Source organism: Salmo trutta, chromosome 38, assembly GCF_901001165.1.
Source record: "Salmo trutta chromosome 38, fSalTru1.1, whole genome shotgun sequence".
Lineage (NCBI taxonomy): Eukaryota > Metazoa > Chordata > Actinopteri > Salmoniformes > Salmonidae > Salmo > Salmo trutta.
The window spans coordinates 24,094,103-24,112,455 of NC_042994.1; the positions used below are offsets into that span (position 1 = coordinate 24,094,103).

Sequence of the window (18,353 nt, forward strand, 5' to 3'; positions counted from 1 at the left end):
TAATATAATCCAAAATGACAAAATAATATTATTGTTAGAAGTTGAAATAATGGCACAGATGCTCTTTTTTTATGGAACACTGCAGTAGCCTAGGATTACTGCAGGGGACAAATCTAAGCATTATGTCAGTTTGCCTTCAAATTGACAAAGTGGCTGCAGGATCTTCTATCCAACCGACTCGAGCTAAATCAATCCCCACAACGTCCATTTTTCTGTCAACCTATGCGTTGAGTCTGAGTCTGGGATATGGGAGGTTCACATTTGTTTCCTCTATAACCCGTAATGGAATCTCATACCTGTTTGATCATGGTGCAAAGGGGGTGCATCTAACGCCGCACCCATTTCCTAATGGTACACAACATGTCAATAAAATATTGATTTTATACTTATATTGCATGCAAGGCACAATAGACAAATTCAATTTAATCAGTGATATATCCTTCATTGGTTATTTTAAAAACACCATGAAATTACCCATGTTTCACTACACAAACATGATAGAAACATTTATTCACATTGCAACTTTAAGAATATGTTTTTTGGGGTCCCTAAACGTTCCATTAAAAAAATGACAATAAATAAGAGGGATAGACTGATTTTTAAAAGTACATAAGTTCCTTCCATAAAGGTATATTGATGTAAGTTTGTTTTATAATTTGAACACATACATTTTACATTAGTCTTAACTAGTGAAACAAACACAATTATGGAAATGATATACTCTCATGTAGTTTAATTGTTAGTGTTAATCAGATCTGTACTACCTCTTTCGAGGCTTTCCCTTTTGTCGATTTCGGTGTACGTTTTTTGAAAAATCTCTGCAAATGCTACTCCTGCAAATGCTGCTACTCCTGCTCCTGCTATTCCTGCTGGTATTCCCAAAGCTAGTACCGCTACTCCTACTGCTGCTCCTCCTGCTACTCCTCCTAGTACTGCTGTTAGTACACCTTCTGTTACTCCTGCTCCTGCTCCTCCTGCTGCTGCTGCTCCTCCTGCTGCCGTTTCTGTAGTGTCCCAAGCTGTACTCTTCATCCTCTGGACATCCTCACATTGTGTAATCACAGACTCAGAAGATAACTCTTCTATAAACACCTCTTTGGTGTTTCCTGTTGCACTCATCCCTGCTCCAGTCTTCCCCAGCTGAATGATCCCCAGACCAGATACTGAAAAAGACCGTTGCAGACAACAAGCTATAAAATACATGTATTTTCCTTGGTTATCATCCCTGTATGTAGTGGAGGTGAGTCGGACTTAAGCTCTTCTGATGAGGTACTACCTGAGGCGTAAAATACGTGTCACCCTCAGCTTGAGACAGAATGTCCTCTTGGCCTAATGGTTAAGGTGTTGGTTTTCTATGCGGGAGACCAGGGTTCAGATCTTTCTGGTGACATGGATGTCAAATGAGGAGGGCACCACTAAATATATGTAGAGGGGACAGATCAATACTTACTGTCAGGGGACCAATCAATACTTACAGTCAGGGGACCAATCGATACTTACAGTCAGGGGACCAATCGATACTTACAGTCAGGGGACCAATCGATACTTACAGTCAGGGGACCAATCGATACTTACAGTCAGGGGACCAATCGATACTTACAGTCAGGGGACCAATCGATACTTACAGTCAGGGGACCAATCAATACTTACAGTCAGGGGACCAATCGATACTTACAGTCAGGGGACCAATCGATACTTACAGTCAGGGGACCAATCGATACTTACAGTCAGGGGACCAATCGATACTTACAGTCAGGGGACCAATCGATACTTACAGTCAGGGGACCAATCGATACTTACAGTCAGGGGACCAATCGATACTTACAGTCAGGGGACCAATCAATACTTACAGTCAGGGGACCAATCAATACTTACAGTCAGGGGACCAATCAATACTTACAGTCAGGGGACCAATCAATACTTACAGTCAGGGGACCAATCAATACTTACAGTCAGGGGACCAATCAATACTTACAGTCAGGGGACCAATCGATACTTACAGTCAGGGGACCAATCAATACTTACAGTCAGGGGACCAATCAATACTTACAGTCAGGGGACCAATCAATACTTACAGTCAGGGGACCAATCAATACTTACAGTCAGGGGACCAATCAATACTTACAGTCAGGGGAATGGGTCATCGTATCTCTCTTCCCCAGATCTGTTGAGATATAAAAAGAGGATGTTGTTTATTATTATTATTATTATTATTATTGTACCAGAACAAGCTCTGCTCGGACATCACTACAACACTGACGCATGCTGACCTCTACAAGATGCCATATCTTTCTCCTGGTGGCCAACTCTGAAATGACATCACCTTGTCAGTGAACCGTACCTGTAATATTATAATTATTCTTCATCTAATGCATTACAACCACTACTCCACTGATACAGCTTCTGCTATTACGTCTGACTGACTGGGAATACCACTGGGATTATCTATAGACAATGTCTTTCAGTCCTGAGATGTGTTCTGGGTCCAGGAACCTGGCCCACAGTAGGACACTGGTAACACTGGCATGCTTAGTACCGCGGTTTAATAATACGTCTACCGTTATCAAGTTTATAGAGGTGGTAAAATAATTAGGAAAAGGGCTTATGAAAGGATATTAGGAAAGGAAGAAAGAGAGCTAGGATTATACAAAGAGTTGATGTGCGTTTGGTCAGGATTCTCCACAGCCAGTAGTATTGGTGTTAGAGATCGACAATCTGCTGTGGGTCTGCGGATGGATGCATGTTGTTCAGATGGGTGTGAACCTACAACACCCGATGTCACAGGAAGGCCAAAAAGATCACCAAGGACAACAACCACCCGAGCCACTGCCTGTTCACCCCGCTATCATCCAGAAGGCGAGGTCAGTACAGGTGCATCAAAGCTGGGACCGAGAGACTGAAAAACAGCTTCTATCTCAAGGTCATCAGACTGTTAAACAGCCATCACTAACACAGAGTGGCTGCTGCCAACATACTGACTCAACTCCAGCCACTTTAATAATGGAAACATTTATCACATCAATTTATCACTAGCCACTTTAAACAATGCCACTTTATATAATGTTTACATACCCTACATTACTCATCTCATATGTATATACTGTACTCTATACCATCTACTGCATCTTGCCACCTTGATGTAATTAAATGTATCACTAGCCACTTTAAACAATGCCACTTTATATAATGTTTACATACCCTACATTACTCATCTCATATGTATATACTGTACTCTATACCATCTTGCCTATGCCGTTCGGGCATCACTCATCCATATATATTTATATGTACATATTCTTATTCATTCCTTTACACTTGTGTGTATAAGGTAGTTGTTGTGAAATTGTTAGATATTACTGCATGGTCGGAACTTGAAGCACAAGCATTTCACTACACTCACATTAACATCTTCTAACCATGTGTATGTGACCAATAAAATGTGATTTGAACAATGTAGTTGACACCCATCTCTTCTACACACTGAATGACAGTTCAGAGGGGAATCCAATGTAGTAACACAACCTGCCCACTACATAGCAATACGTATCGTAGGCCTATTCAGACTGAAAGTAGTGACCAGTAGTTCTAATTCGTCATTCTACGGCAGTGACATCCCAGATTTTGTATTTTTCATTGTGTAATCTGCAGTACACATGAACACAAGAAACTGTCAAAATGTAATGATTCTGGATTATAAATATTATTACAAAGTATTGTTAGAAGTTAACATCACGCTGGAGTAGCCTAGGATTACCGCGGAAGCAGAAGTCAAATCTAAACGTTACCTCTGTTTTGCAGTTAAATTGACAAAGTGGTTGCAGGATCTTCTATCCACCTGACTCCGGATCGAGTTGAATCCCCAAAACCTGAGTTTTCTGTCGACTGGTGCACCTAGTGTGGATACAGGTGAAAGCTACAGACTGGGAGGTTCACATTGTTTTATGGGTTATACACGGAAACAAATGTATCACCTGTTAGAACATGCAGAAAAGTGGGTGTGTCTATCAGTCGCTGTGTTTACATATTTTATCTCCCTGTGACAGATATCAAACTTTCCTTAATAACAAACCATTTAAGAATGGTACACATGTCAAATTATTTGCTATTTTATTTGTTTATACTGCATGCAAGGTACAATATACAGATATGACCAGTTACAGGTAACCATACTTCCTTCTGTGTTTCACCACAGAGACATAATAGTAACATTATTTACATTGAAAGTGTAACAACATTTAGTTTGGTCCCTAAACATCCCAATAAAGATGAAGATCAATAGCCTGACTTTAACAGGTAAACATTATTCTAACAAGAGAAACAAGCACACCCTGCCAAACAACGTTCTCTTCCCCGTCAGAGTCCTCTCTAACATATATAACTGGCCCCATATACGGGGGGTGAGAATGAAATGTGTAAGAGGTTAGAACACCGAATAAGAATGTGGTTACAACAAATGGAGTTGTGAAGGAACTCTGGAATGTAGAATGATACTTCAGTTCTAGTCAGTCATCTTCTAGGCACTTGGACATTGATTATCATTTCATGACCCAGATATCACATTGACCTCCATGGTGTTGTGGGTCGAGCAGGCCGCCGTTGTTGAGGTCGGAGTTGAAAGGTCATTGAGCTTAAGAGGTGCTTCCTGTGGTGGGAGGTCTGGTTCTCTTGGCTGCGTTTTCCTCCACGGTGAAAGTATAGTTGTACTGTAAACACACAACATGGACGATACACTACAACGGACCATCCAGTAACACAATCAGTACAACAACATGGTCGACACTACGACGGACCCCACAATAACACAATCAATATCACAAAGGACCCCACAGTAACACAATCAGTACACAACATGGTCGACACCCTACGAAGGACCACACAGTACAATAATCATTACCAAAACATGGTCGACACTACGACGGACCACACAGTAACACAACATGGTCGACACACTACGACGGACCCCACAGTAACACAACATGGTCGACACACTACGACGGACCCCACAGTAACACAACATGGTCGACACACTACGACGGACCCCACAGTAACACAACATGGTCGACACACTACGACGGACCACACAGTAATACAATCAATACCACAACATGGTCGACACACTACGACGGACCCCACAGTAACACAACATGGTTGACACCCTACGACAAACCCCACAGTACCACAATCAATACCACAACATGGTAGACACACTACGACAAACCCCACAGTAACACAATCAATACCACAACATGGTCGACACTACGGCGGACCCCACAGTAACACAACATGGTCGACACTACGACAGACCCCACAGTAACACAATCAATACCACAACATGGTCGACACTACGGCGGACCCCACAGTACCACAACATGGTCGACACACTACGACGAACCCCACAGTAACACAACATGGTCGACACACTACGACGGACCCCACAGTAACACAATCAATACCACAACATGGTCGACACACTACGACAGACCCCACAGTAACACAATCAATACCACAACATGGTCGACACTACGACGGACCCCACAGTACCACAACATGGTCGACACACTACGACAGACCCCACAGTAACACAATCAATACCACAGCATGGTCGACACTACGACGGACCCCACAGTAACACAACATGGTCGACACACTACGACGGACCCCACAGTACCACAATCAATACCACAACATGGTCGACACTACGACGGACCCCACAGTACCACAACATGGTCGACACACTACGACGGACCCCACAGTAACACAACATGGTCGACACACTACGACGGACCCCACAGTACCGAGATCAATACCACAACATGGTCGACACACTACGACGGACCCCACAGTAACACAACATGGTCGACACACTACGACGGACCCCACAGTACCACGATCAATACCACAACATGGTCGACACACTACGACGGACCACACAGTAACACAATCAATACAAAAATACCACACACACACACACACACACACCTACCTCATTTTCAATGTCCTGGACAGACTTGATGCGAATGTTGTTCAGAGTGTTTGTTGGGGTCTAGGAGGAAAGAGACAGACAGGTTAGACTCATGGTATTTCAGAGTGTTTGTTGGGGTCTAGGAGGAGAGAGAGAGACAGGTTAGACTCATGGTATTTCAGAGTGTTTGTTGGGGTCTAGGAGGACAGAGAGGGGAGGAGAGAGAGACAGGTTAGACTCATGGTATTGTAGAGTGTTTGTTGGGGTCTAGGAGGACAGAGAGGGGGAGGAGAGAGAGACAGGTTAGACTCATGGTATTGTAGAGTGTTTGTTGGGGTCTAGGAGGACAGAGAGGGGGAGGAGAGAGAGACAGGTTAGACTCATGGTATTGTAGAGTGTTTGTTGGGGTCTAGGAGGAGAGAGAGAGACAGGTTAGACTCATGGTATTGTAGAGTGTTTGTTGGGGTCTAGGAGGACAGAGAGGGGGAGGAGAGAGAGACAGGTTAGACTCATGGTATTTCAGAGTGTTTGTTGGGGTCTAGGAGGAGAGAGAGAGACAGGTTAGACTCATGGTATTGTAGAGTGTTTGTTGGGGTCTAGGAGGACAGAGAGGGGGAGGAGAGAGAGACAGGTTAGACTCATGGTATTTCAGAGTGTTTGTTGGGGTCTAGGAGGACAGAGAGGGGGAGGAGAGAGAGACAGGTTAGACTCATGGTATTTCAGAGTGTTTGTTGGGGTCTAGGAGGACAGAGAGGGGAGGAGAGAGAGACAGGTTAGACTCATGGTATTTCAGAGTGTTTGTTGGGGTCTAGGAGGACAGAGAGAGGGGAGGAGAGAGAGACAGGTTAGACTCATGGTATTGTAGAGTGTTTGTTGGGGTCTAGGAGGACAGAGAGGGGAGGAGAGAGAGACAGGTTAGACTCATGGTATTTCAGAGTGTTTGTTGGGGTCTAGGAGGAAAGAGAGGGAGAGGAGAGAGAGAGACAGGTTAGACTCATGGTATTGTAGAGTGTTTGTTGGGGTCTAGGAGGACAGAGAGGGGGAGGAGAGAGAGACAGGTTAGACTCATGGTATTGTAGAGTGTTTGTTGGGGTCTAGGAGGAGAGAGAGAGACAGGTTAGACTCATGGTATTGTAGAGTGTTTGTTGGGTCTAGGAGGAAAGAGAGGGGGAGGAGAGAGAGACAGGTTAGACTCATGGTATTTCAGAGTGTTTGTTGGGGTCTAGGAGGACAGAGAGGGGGAGGAGAGAGAGACAGGTTAGAGTCATGGTATTGTAGAGTGTTTGTTGGGGTCTAGGAGGAGAGAGAGAGACAGGTTAGACTCATGGTATTTCAGAGTGTTTGTTGGGGTCTAGGAGGACAGAGAGGGGGAGGAGAGAGAGACAGGTTAGACTCATGGTATTGTAGAGTGTTTGTTGGGGTCTAGGAGGACAGAGAGGGGAGGAGAGAGAGACAGGTTAGACTCATGGTATTGTAGAGTGTTTGTTGGGGTCTAGGAGGACAGAGAGGGGGAGGAGAGAGAGACAGGTTAGACTCATGGTATTGTAGAGTGTTTGTTGGGGTCTAGGAGGAAAGAGAGGGGGAGGAGAGAGAGACAGGTTAGACTCATGGTATTGTAGAGTGTTTGTTGGGGTCTAGGAGGACAGAGAGGGGGAGGAGAGAGAGACAGGTTAGAGTCATGGTATTTCACCACTGGAAGTAAAAGTAGTCCATGTCACTTTACCAGTAAAACGATGGCGGTTGGTATTTCAACTTACCGTGCCGTTCGTTTGGGTCTTGAACTTGGGGTGTAAAGTGAAGGGAACACCATCTATGGCTGGAGAGGGAGGGAGAGAAGAGAGATGGAGGGTAGAAAGAGTGACAGAGAGAGAGAGAGAGAGAGGGATGGTAGGAGAAGAGGGAGGGTGGAGAGAGGTATTTGGTATTTTGGTAGGATCCCCATTAGCTGTTGTAAAAGCAGCAGCTACACTTCCTGGGGTCCACACAACACATGAAACATGACATAATAGACTTCCTGGGGTCCACACAACACATGAAACATGACATAATACACTTCCTGGGGTCCACACAACATGAAACATGACATAATACACTTCCTGGGGTCCACACACAACATGAAACATGGCATAATAGACTTCCTGGGGTCCACACAACACATGAAACATGACATAATAGACTTCCTGGGGTCCACACAACATGAAACATGACATAATAGACTTCCTGGGGTCCACACAACATGAAACATGACATACAGAACATTAATAGACAGGAACAGCTCAAGGACAGAACTACATACATGGTCAATACACTACAACAGACCAGGGAAGGTAGAGAGGTTAGAGAGCGGAAGGTAGGTGGAGAGAGGAAAGATAGGATAGAGAGAGTAGAGTTAGAGAGTGGTAGGTAGGTAGGTAGGTAGGTAGGTAGGTAGGTAGGTAGGTAGGTAGAGAGAGGAAAGATAGGATAGAGAGAGTAGAGTTAGAGAGAGGAAGGTAGGTAGAGAGAGAGAGGTAGGTAGAGAGAGAGAAAGGAAGGTAGGTAGAGAGAGAGAGGAAGGTAGAGAGAGAGGAAGGTACGTAGAGAGAGAGGAAGGTAGGTAGAGAGAGAGAGGAAGGTAGGTAGGTAGAGAGAGAGAGGAAGGTAGAGAGAGAGGAAGGTAGGTAGAGAGAGAGGAAGGTAGGTAGGTAGAGAGAGAGAGGAAGGTAGGTAGGTAGAGAGAGAGAGGAAGGTAGGTAGAGAGAGAGAGGAAGGTAGGTAGAGAGAGAGAGGAATGTAGGTAGAGAGAGAGAGAGGAAGGTAGGTAGAGAGAGAGAGAGGAAGGTAGGTAGAAAGAGAGGGAGGAAGGTAGGTAGAGAGAGAGGGAGGAAGGTAGGTAGAGAGAGGGAGGAAGGTAGGTAGAGAGAGGGAGGAAGGTAGGTAGAGAGAGGGAGGAAGGTAGGTAGAGAGAGGGAGGAAGGTAGGTAGAGAGAGGGAGGATAGGTAGAAAGAGGAAAGATAGGATAGAGAGAGTAAAGATAGGATAGAGAGAGTAGAGTTAGAGAGAGGAAGGTAGGTAGGTAGGTAGAGAGAGGAAGGTAGGTAGGTAGAGAGAGTAGAGTTAGAGAGAGGAAGGTAGGTAGAGAGAGGGAGGATAGGTAGAGAGAGTCAGTACATCAGTCTTTATAACATGTACAGTATCTGTCTCTTTTCTAGAAGTGTTTTCTGAATTTTGGTCAACCTGAGATGCCGTAGATGTTGCTGCTGTCAACCACTTTGTCCACAGCATCGTTCAACTGGAGGTTGCTGCGGCGATGGCTGAGCTTCCTGTCAGGGGGCAAGGGTGGAGCGTTGCTATGGAGACAGGGAGACCTAAGTTAGTCTGTGGAATTCTGAGTAGAGGTTTACCATCACTCTCACCAGGCTCTGAGATTCAACTGGCCACAGAGAGAAGGTTACCATCACTCTCACCTGGCCACAGAGAGAAGGTTATCATCACTCTCACCTGGCCACAGAGAGAGGGTTACCATCACTCTCACCTGGCCACAGAGAGAGAGGGTTACCATCACTCTCACATGGCTCTGAGATTCACCTGGCCACAGAGAGAAGGTTACCATCACTCTCACCTGGCCACAGAGAGAGAGGGTTACCATCACTCTCACCTGGCCACAGAGAGAGAGGGTTACCATTACTCTCACCTGGCTCTGAGATTCACCTGGCCACAGAGAGAAGGTTACCATCACTCTCACCTGGCCACAGAGAGAGAGGGTTACCATCAGGGGTTATAGTCAGAGAGATGTCCTGTGTAGGTCCTACCTGGTTAATAGAAGTTAACCAGGCCAGTAGCCACACACCAGGATCTGAGTCTCTCACTTGAGAGTTACCTGGACAGCAGGTGTACAGTACCTGGGTCTGAGAGGTAGCAGCCTCACCTAACCTAGTCTCACCAAGGTGGAAGGTCTAAGGTAACAGTCTCACCTAACCTAGTCTCACCTGGGTGGGAGGTCTAAGGTAACAGTCTCACCTAACCTAGTCTCACCTGGGTGGAAGGTCTAAGGTAACAGTCTCACCTAACCTAGTCTCACCTGGGTGGGAGGTCTAAGGTAACAGTCTCACCTAAACTAGTCTCACCTGGGTGGAAGAACTAAGGTAACAGTCTCACCTAACCTAGTCTCACCTGGGTGGGAGGTCTAAGGTAACAATCTCACCTGGGTGGAAGGTCTAAGGTAACAATCTCACCTGGGTGGAAGGTCTAAGGTAACAGTCTCACCTGGGTGGGAGGTCTAAGGTAACAGCCTCACCTAACCTAGTCTCACCTGGGTGGAAGGTCTAAGGTAACAGTCTCACCTAACCTAGTCTTACCTGGGTGGAAGGTCTAAGGTAACAGCCTCACCTAACCTAGTCTCACCTGGGTGGAAGGTCTAAGGTAACAATCTCACCTGGGTGGGAGGTCTAACGTAACAGCCTCACCTAACCTAGTCTCACCTGGGTGGGAGGTCTAAGGTAACAGCCTCACCTAACCTAGTCTCACCTGGGTGGGAGGTGTAAGGTAAATGTTCTTACCTGGGTCTGAGGGGCAGTGGAGGAGAGGTCTGGCCCTGGGATTGATACCTGGCTGAACAGGTGAGGGTGTACTGTACATGAGTCTGAGGGGGTAGTTACCGGGGTCTGAGGGGGTAGTTACCTGGGTCTGAGGGGGTAGTTACCTGGGTCTGAGTTACCGGGGTCTGAGGGAGTAGTTACCTGGGTCTGAGGGGGTAGTTACCTGGGTCTGAGGGGGTAGTTACCGGGGTCTGAGGGGGTAGTTACCGTGGTCTGAGGGAGTAGTTACCTGGGTCTGAGGGGGTAGTTACCGGGGTCTGAGGGGGTAGTTACCGGGGTCTGAGGGGGTAGTTACCTGGGTCTGAGGGGGTAGTCACCGGGGTCTGAGGGGGTAGTTACTGAGGGGGTAGTTACCGGGGTCTGAGGGGGTAGTTACCGGGGTCTGAGGGGGTAGTTACCGGGGTCTGAGGGGGTAGTTACCGGGGTCTGAGGGGGTAGTTACCGGGGTCTGAGGGAGTAGTTACCGGGGTCTGAGGGGGTAGTTACCGGGGTCTGAGGGGGTAGTTACCGGGGTCTGAGGGGGTAGTCACCGGGGTCTGAGGGGGTAGTTACCGGGGTCTGAGGGGGGTAGTTACTGAGGGGGTAGTTGCCGGGGTCTGAGGGGGTAGTTACCGGGGTCTGAGGGGGTAGTTACCGGGGTCTGAGGGGGTGGTTACCGGGGTCTGAGGGGGTAGTTACCGGGGTCTGAGGGAGTAGTTACCGGGGTCTGAGGGGGGTAGTTACCGGGGTCTGAGGGGGTAGTTACCGGGGTCTGAGGGAGTAGTTACCTGGGTCTGAGGGGGTAGTTACCGGGGTCTGAGGGGGTAGTTACCTGGGTCTGAGGGGGTAGTTACCTGGGTCTGAGGGGTAGTGGAGGGGGGTTCTGGTCCAGGGAGAGCTGACGGAGGTCAAGGCTGAGGCTGCGAGGCTTTGCCTGGGGTAGAGGGCTGGAGAAGGGCCCCTTCTTACACCACATTACATAGCCATGCATGTCCCTGAGACAGACAGGACAACACACCAGTTAGGACAGACACACCAACCCCTGGTCTCCCAGACACACACTGAGAGTAGCTCAATGGAGGATCTTCATTGAAATGTTGTTCTTTTGTCCAGGACCAAGCTACATTAGTGGGATGTGTGTGTGTATGTCTCTGCGTCACTGTGTGTGTGTGTGTGTGTCTGACCCTAAACAGGTGTAGTGCTGCAGCATCCTCCTAGTCTTAGCAGTCAGTTTAATGTCCAGTACAGCAGTCTCCACACCGCCCACTGGCACCATGCGGACACACACACGCTTCTTCTTAGACACAGAGGCCCCTGGACACACACACAGACGGACGGACACACATTTTTAAATACTTCAAAAATCCAGTTAAAAATGGAGATTCAGAGGACATATAGATCACAGTTCCTATAGATGTCTGGTCTTAGCCATCCAGAACATACAGACATTCATCACGTTGTATGAAACATGACAAAACCACCTAAACAACTACTGTCCTACTAAAAACTAATTTTTAATAACTTGCAGTAGTCGCTTGTTAAAACCTGTTGGGGATAGGGGGCAGTATTTGCACGGCCAGATAAAAAACGTACCCGATTTAATCTGGTTACTACTCCTGCCCAGTAACTAGAATATGCATAAAATTGTTTGATTTGGATAGAAAACACCCTAAAGTTTCTAAAACTGTTTGAATGGTGTCTGTGAGTATAACAGAACTCATTTGGCAGGCCAAAACCTGAGAAGATTCCAAACAGGAAGCGCTCTCTCTGACCATTTCATGGCCTTCTTGATCATCTCTAACCAAAACAGGGGATCTCTGGCATAACGTTACATTTTCTAACGCTCCCATAGGCTCTCAGAAGGTGCCAGAACGATGAATGGTGGCTTTGCAGGCCATGGCTGAAAAACATTAGCGCATTTGGATAATGGTCGATCTGAGGACAATGAGACTGGAGGCGCGTGCACGAGCCGACACCATGTTTACTTTCTCTCTCTTTGAACGAAAACAACGACTCCCGGTCGGAATATTATCGTTTTTTTACGAGAAAAATAGCATAAAAATTGATTTTAAACAGCGTTTGACATGCTTCGAAGTACGGTAATGGAATATTTTGAAATGTTTTGTCACGAAACACGTCGGGCGCGTCACCCTTCTTTACCCTTCGGATAGTGTCTTGAACGCACGATCAAAACGCCGCTATTTGGATATAACTATGGATTATTTGGAACCAAACCAACATTTGTTATTGAAGTAGAAGTCCTGGGACTGCATTCTGACGAAGAACACCAAAGGTAATCAAACTTTCTAATAGTAAATCGGAGTTTGGTGAGTACCACACTTGGTGGGTGTCAAAATAGCTAGCCTGTGATGGCCGGGCTATCTACTCAGAATATTGCAAAATGTGCTTTCACCGAAAAGCTATTTTAAAATCGGACATAGCGAGTGCATAAAGGAGTTCTGTATCTATAATTCTTAAAATAATTGTTATGTTTTTTGTGAACGTTTATCGTGAGTAATTTAGTAAATTCACCGGAAGTGTTCGGTGGGAATGCTAGTCACATGCTAGTCACATGCTAATGTAAAAAGCTGGTTTTTGATATAAATATGAACTTGATTGAACAAAACATGCATGTATTGTATAACATAATGTCCTAGGATTGTCATCTGATGAAGATCATCAAAGGTTAGTGCTGCATTTAGCTGTGGTTTGGGTTTGTGACATTATATGCTAGCTTGAAAAATGGGTGTCTGATTATTTCTGGCTGGGTACTCTGCTGACATAATCTAATGTTTTGCTTTCGTTATAAAGCTTTTTTGAAATCGGACAGTGTGGTTAGATTAACGAGAGTCTTGTCTTTAAAATGGTGTAAAATAGTCATAGGTTTGAGAAATTGAAGTTATAGCATTTCTAAGGTATTTGAATATTGCGCCACGGGATTACACTGGCTGTGGAGTAGGTGGACTGGCCCAGAGAGGTTAATAAATGAATTATGAACATTTTCCAAGCATCTGTAAAACATGTCTCATTGTTCGTCCAGGTGTTGAGGTATTTAATAAACATCTGTAAAGCATGTCTCAGTGTTCCTCCAGGTGTTCAGGTATTTAATAAACATCTGTAAAGCATGTCTGTGTTCATCCAGGTGTTGAGGTATTTAATAAGCATCTGTAAAACATGTCTAAGTGTTCTTACAGGTGTTGAGGCGGGCAGCAGGTACTCACTAGGCTCCAGGTGTTCAGGTATGTAACAGTACCCATGAGGAACAGTCTCCTTGTCTGAGATCACCTGGACATCTGATACTACCATACCACCTGACATGTCCTAGAGAGGGGGAGATGTCATTTAGGCATGTGGCGTGCATGTGACTGTCTGAGTCCGTGTGTGTGTGGTGTGTGTATAACACACCTTGCTGTAGCAGAGGTAGTAGCCAGCCTTCATGGCGAAGCTCCGTGTGAAGTTAGCAGCAACTCCATCCTCAGTTATACTAATCTAGAAAGAGTGAGAGAGGGGAGATAGAGAGGGGAGAAACAGAGGGTGAGAGACACAGAGGGTGAGAGAGAGAGACAGAGGGTAAGACACTACACACAATATTGAGAATTATTGACCTCTTACTGTCTCCTCTATGAGCCAAGCCTTTATGTAGTCTGACCTCTTACTGTCTCCTCTGAGTCTTTATGTAGTCTGACCTCTTACTGGCTCATCTATGAGCCTTTATGTAGTCTGACCTCTTACTGGCTCATCTATGAGCCTTTATGTAGTCTGACCTCTTACTGTCTCCTCTATGAGCCTTTATGTTGTCTGACCTCTTACTGTCTCTATGAGCCTTTATGTAGTCTGACCTCTTACTGTCTCCTCTGAGTCTTTATGTAGTCTGACCTCTTCCTGTCTCCTCTGAGTCTTTATGTAGTCTGATCTCTTACTGGCTCATCTATGAGCCTTTATGTAGTCTGACCTCTTACTGTCTCCTCTATGAGCCTTTATGTAGTCTGACCTCTTACTGTCTCCTCTATGAGCCTTTATGTTGTGAGCCTTTATGTTGTCAGTTCTCTTACTGTGTCCTCTATGAGCATTTATGTTGTCTGACCTCTTACTGTCTCCTCTATGAGCCTGTATGTTGTCTGACCTCTTACGGTCTCCTCTATAAGCCAAGCATTTATGTAGTCTGACCTCTTACGGTCTCCTCTATGAGCCAAGCCTTAATGTAGTCTGACCTTAAATTATCTCAATCTATTTCCTACTTCTTCTGCCTGTATCCCTCCCTCCTCCCTTCCTCCCTCTCACTCCCTACCAGGTTGAAGTCTTTGGGACAGGTGCTGCTGTTGGAGGCCCAGGCCACTGCCGTCACCGGCATGTTGTGGGCGCCACCACCGTGCTCCATCAGAGACATCTGGAGAAGAGGAGAGGAGATGGACAGGAAGCGAGAGAAGAGAACAAAGGGGAGGAGAGAAGGGGAAGAAGATAAGGGTAATAGAACCCGGCAGAGGAGGTTAATTATGACGGTTGTTCCTGAATAAATGATCTTAAGGATTGTCAACAATGCGACGTTCTCCATTTCTCCCAACAACCACTACTCTATCAGACAGAACATTGTGGAGCAACTATCATGGTATAGCTGTGAAAATATACAATTATTGTGCCCGATTTCCATATTGATATTTGGCTTTGCTAGCATAACAAAGGAATGGTTGTTTTGACAGGTGACAGCCAACATCCAGTCAATAAATAAAACTAGCAAACAACTGTGAAACTAGCTAAAAGCGGTGATTTGATCACTAAACCCCGGTATTAACGTTAGCTATAAATGGCCCATTGTTAGGAAAATAGCTAGCAAGTTAGCTAACCTAGCTAGCTAACATTTATTTGACAGGTGAGTCAAACATATTTTTTCCTTCACGTTTCAGAGATTTCACTCAGTTTTCAAAAATCCTCGTAAAAACATGGTACTTACTCTGTTTTTCGTTTCAACCTTTCTCGCTTTAGACTGTAGATGAAGTCAGGTAAACAACTTTTTAGAGGCGAGCAAGAACTTCTTATGACTTTTCCTTGTCTCCTTTCCAGGAAATACAGGAGATTCTATGACTACTATTCCCATCAAGCACCGGGACATGCCAAATGATAACGCCAGCACTGTGAAGAGGATAAACTGGTATTTCACCTCAGCGCCAGATGGCGCTACTGTCCTGAAATAATATTGTTGAACGCGTCCTTGCTATCTTCCTTTACTTGTTACTGTAATCTATGCAAAGGGTCTAAATGCTGTGGCATTTAATTGTGTGATTTATGGTTGGTGTTTGGAGAAGCAGAGAGAGGAGGAAAGAGAATTAGACCCAACCAAATCATGACAACTAAAATATAATTACTTGACACATTGGAAAGAATTAACCAAAAAACGGAGGAAACTGGAATGCTATGTGGCCCTTAACAGAGAGTACACAGTGGCAGAATACCTGACCACCGTGACTGACCCAAAATTAAGGAAATCTTTGACTATGTACAAACTCAGTGGGCATGGCCTTGCTGTAGAGAGAGACCGCCGTAGGCAGACCTGGCTCTCACGAGAAGATGGGCTATGTGCACACTGCCCTCAAAATGAGATGGAAACTGAGCTGCACTTCCTAACCTCCTGTCAAATGTATGAGCATATCAGAGACGCATATTTCCCTCAGATTACACAGACCCACAAAGAATTTGAAAACAAAGCCAATTTTGATTAACTCTCATAACTACTGGGTGAAATACCACAGTGTGTCATCACAGCATCAAGATTTTGACTTGTTGCCACAAGAAAAGGGCAACTAGTGAAGAACAAGCACCTTTTGTAAATACAACCCATATTTAAGTTTATTTAGTTTCCCTTTTGTACTTTAACTATTTGCACATTATTACAACACTCTACATAGCCATAATTACATTTGAAATGTCTATTTTCCTTTTAAACTTTTGAGTGTAATGTTTACTGTATATTTATGATTGTTTATTTCACTTTTGTTTATCTATTTCACTTGCTTTGGCAATGTAAACATGTTTCTCATGCCAATAAAGCCATTTGAAATTAATTGAATGGAGAGAAAGGCATGGATTTATATATTAGTTATGATGAAGGCAGTACAAACAAAAGACACACATATATATACTGTCACACAGAGATATATATACTGTCACACAGATAAATATATATATACTGTCACACAGAAATATATATACTGTCACACACACAGATATATACTGTCACACACACACATGCAGAGAGAGAGGGACATATAGCGCATTTCGGAAAGTATTCAGACCCCTTGACTATTTCCACATTTTGTTACGTTACAGCCTTATTCTAAAATTAATTAAATCGTTTTTTCCCCCTCATCAATCTACACACAATACCCCATAATGACAAAGAAAAAACAGGTTTTTAGAATTTGACATATCACATTTATATAAGTATTCAGACCCTTTACTCAGTACTTTGTTGAAGCACCTTTGGCAGCGATTACAGACTTCTTGGGTATGATGGTATGAGTCTTCTTGGGTATGATGATACAAGCTTGGCACACCTGTATTTGGGGAGTTTCTTCAATTATTCTCTGCAGATCCTCTCAAGCTCTGTCAGGTTGGATGTGGAGTGTTGCTGCACAGCTATTTTCAGGTCTCTCCAGAGATATTCGATCGGGTTCAAGTCTGGGCTCTGGCTGGGCCACTCAAGGACGTTCAGAGACTTGCCCCGAAGCCACTCCTGCGTTGTCTTGGCTGTGTTCTTAGGTTCGTTGTCCTGTTGAAAGGTGAACCTTCGCCACAGTCTGTGGTCCTGAGTGCTTTGGAGCAGGTTTTCATCAAGGATTTCTCTGTACTATCTCCGTTCATCTTTCCCTCGATCCTGACTAGTCTCCCATTCCCTGCCGCTGAAAAACATCCCCACAGCATGATTCTGCCACCATCATGCTTCACCGTAGGGATGGTGCCAGGTTTCCTCCAGATGTGACGTTGACATTCAGCCCAATGAGTTCAATCTTGGTTTCATCAGACCAGAGAATCTTGTTTCTCATGGTCTGAGAGTCCTTAAGGTGCCTTTTGACAAACTCCAAGCGGGCTGTCATGTTCCTTTTACTGAGGAGTGGCTTCCGTCTGGCCACTCTACCATAAAGGACTGATTGGTGGTGTCACGTCTTTCGTAGGTATTGGACCAAGGCGCAGCGGGTTGAGTGCTCCTATTTACTTTTATTGAACACGAAAAAAGAAAACATACGAACGAACAGGATGCAGACTAAACACAAAGCTATGCAACTACAACTACCCACAATACCCCATGCAAAACAACCCCTATCCATAGGACCTTCAATCAGAGGCAACGAGAAACAGCTGCCTCCAATTGAAGGTCAACTCAATAAACTGAACATAAACGTAAACAACCTAGAACTAACATAGAATACACTAACCTAGAACCTAAACCTAAAACCCCGGTACACTCTAAACCAACACCCCTCTACATAAACACATAGCCCAAAAAAAAACGAAACACTCTAAACAAATACCCCTTCTACATGAACACATAATATAACAAACCCCTAAACACTCTAAACAAATACCCCCTGCCACGTCCTGACCAAACTACAATAACAAATAAGCCCTTTACTGGTCAGGACGTGACAGGTGGAGTGCTGCAGAGATGGTTGTCCTTCTGTAAGGTTCTCCGATCTCCACAGAGGAACTCCGGAGCTCTGTCAGAGTGACCATCGGGTTCTTGGTCACCTCCCTGACCAAGGCCCTTCTCCCCCGATTGCTCAGTTTGACCGGGCGGAGTCTTGGTGGTTCCAAACTTCTTCCACTTGAGAATTATGGAGGC

The 18,353-nt window shown here is 45.1% G+C and overlaps 1 protein-coding gene across 2 annotated transcripts; it reads right to left on the reverse strand.

Annotated features, from left to right (window-relative positions):
* Window positions 1–4,084: 4,084 nt before the first annotated feature.
* LOC115178757 (multivesicular body subunit 12A) lies at window positions 4,085–15,602 on the reverse strand. Of its 2 annotated transcripts, XM_029740045.1 has the most exons (10): window positions 15,468–15,602; window positions 14,808–14,906; window positions 13,925–14,008; window positions 13,741–13,840; window positions 11,704–11,833; window positions 11,374–11,514; window positions 9,180–9,292; window positions 7,720–7,778; window positions 5,984–6,043; window positions 4,085–4,703 (listed from the first exon to the last, which is right to left on the reverse strand). In XM_029740045.1, the coding sequence occupies exons 2-10, from the start codon at window positions 14,904–14,906 to the stop codon at window positions 4,629–4,631; spliced, it is 861 nt and encodes a 286-aa protein (XP_029595905.1). In that variant the 5' UTR covers window positions 15,468–15,602; the 3' UTR covers window positions 4,085–4,628. The 2 variants fall into 2 exon arrangements, with proteins under 2 accessions (XP_029595905.1, XP_029595904.1); XM_029740044.1 differs by lacking the exons at window positions 4,085–4,703; window positions 5,984–6,043 and adding an exon at window positions 7,361–7,596.
* Window positions 15,603–18,353: the final 2,751 nt, after the last annotated feature.

Bases quoted from the DNA above. Each gene is read 5' to 3' on its own strand.
- LOC115178757 (XM_029740044.1), bottom strand. From the start codon at position 14,906: ATGTCTCTGATGGAGCACGGTGGTGGCGCCCACAACATGCCGGTGACG. The intron at 13,841-13,924 runs GTGTGTTATACA...CCCCCTCTCTAG, and splicing joins ACTACCTCTGCTACAGCAAG to GACATGTCAGGTGGTATGGT. The intron at 11,834-13,740 runs GTGAGTACCTGC...GTGTGTGTCCAG, and splicing joins ACCTGAACACCTGGAGCCTA to GGGCCTCTGTGTCTAAGAAG.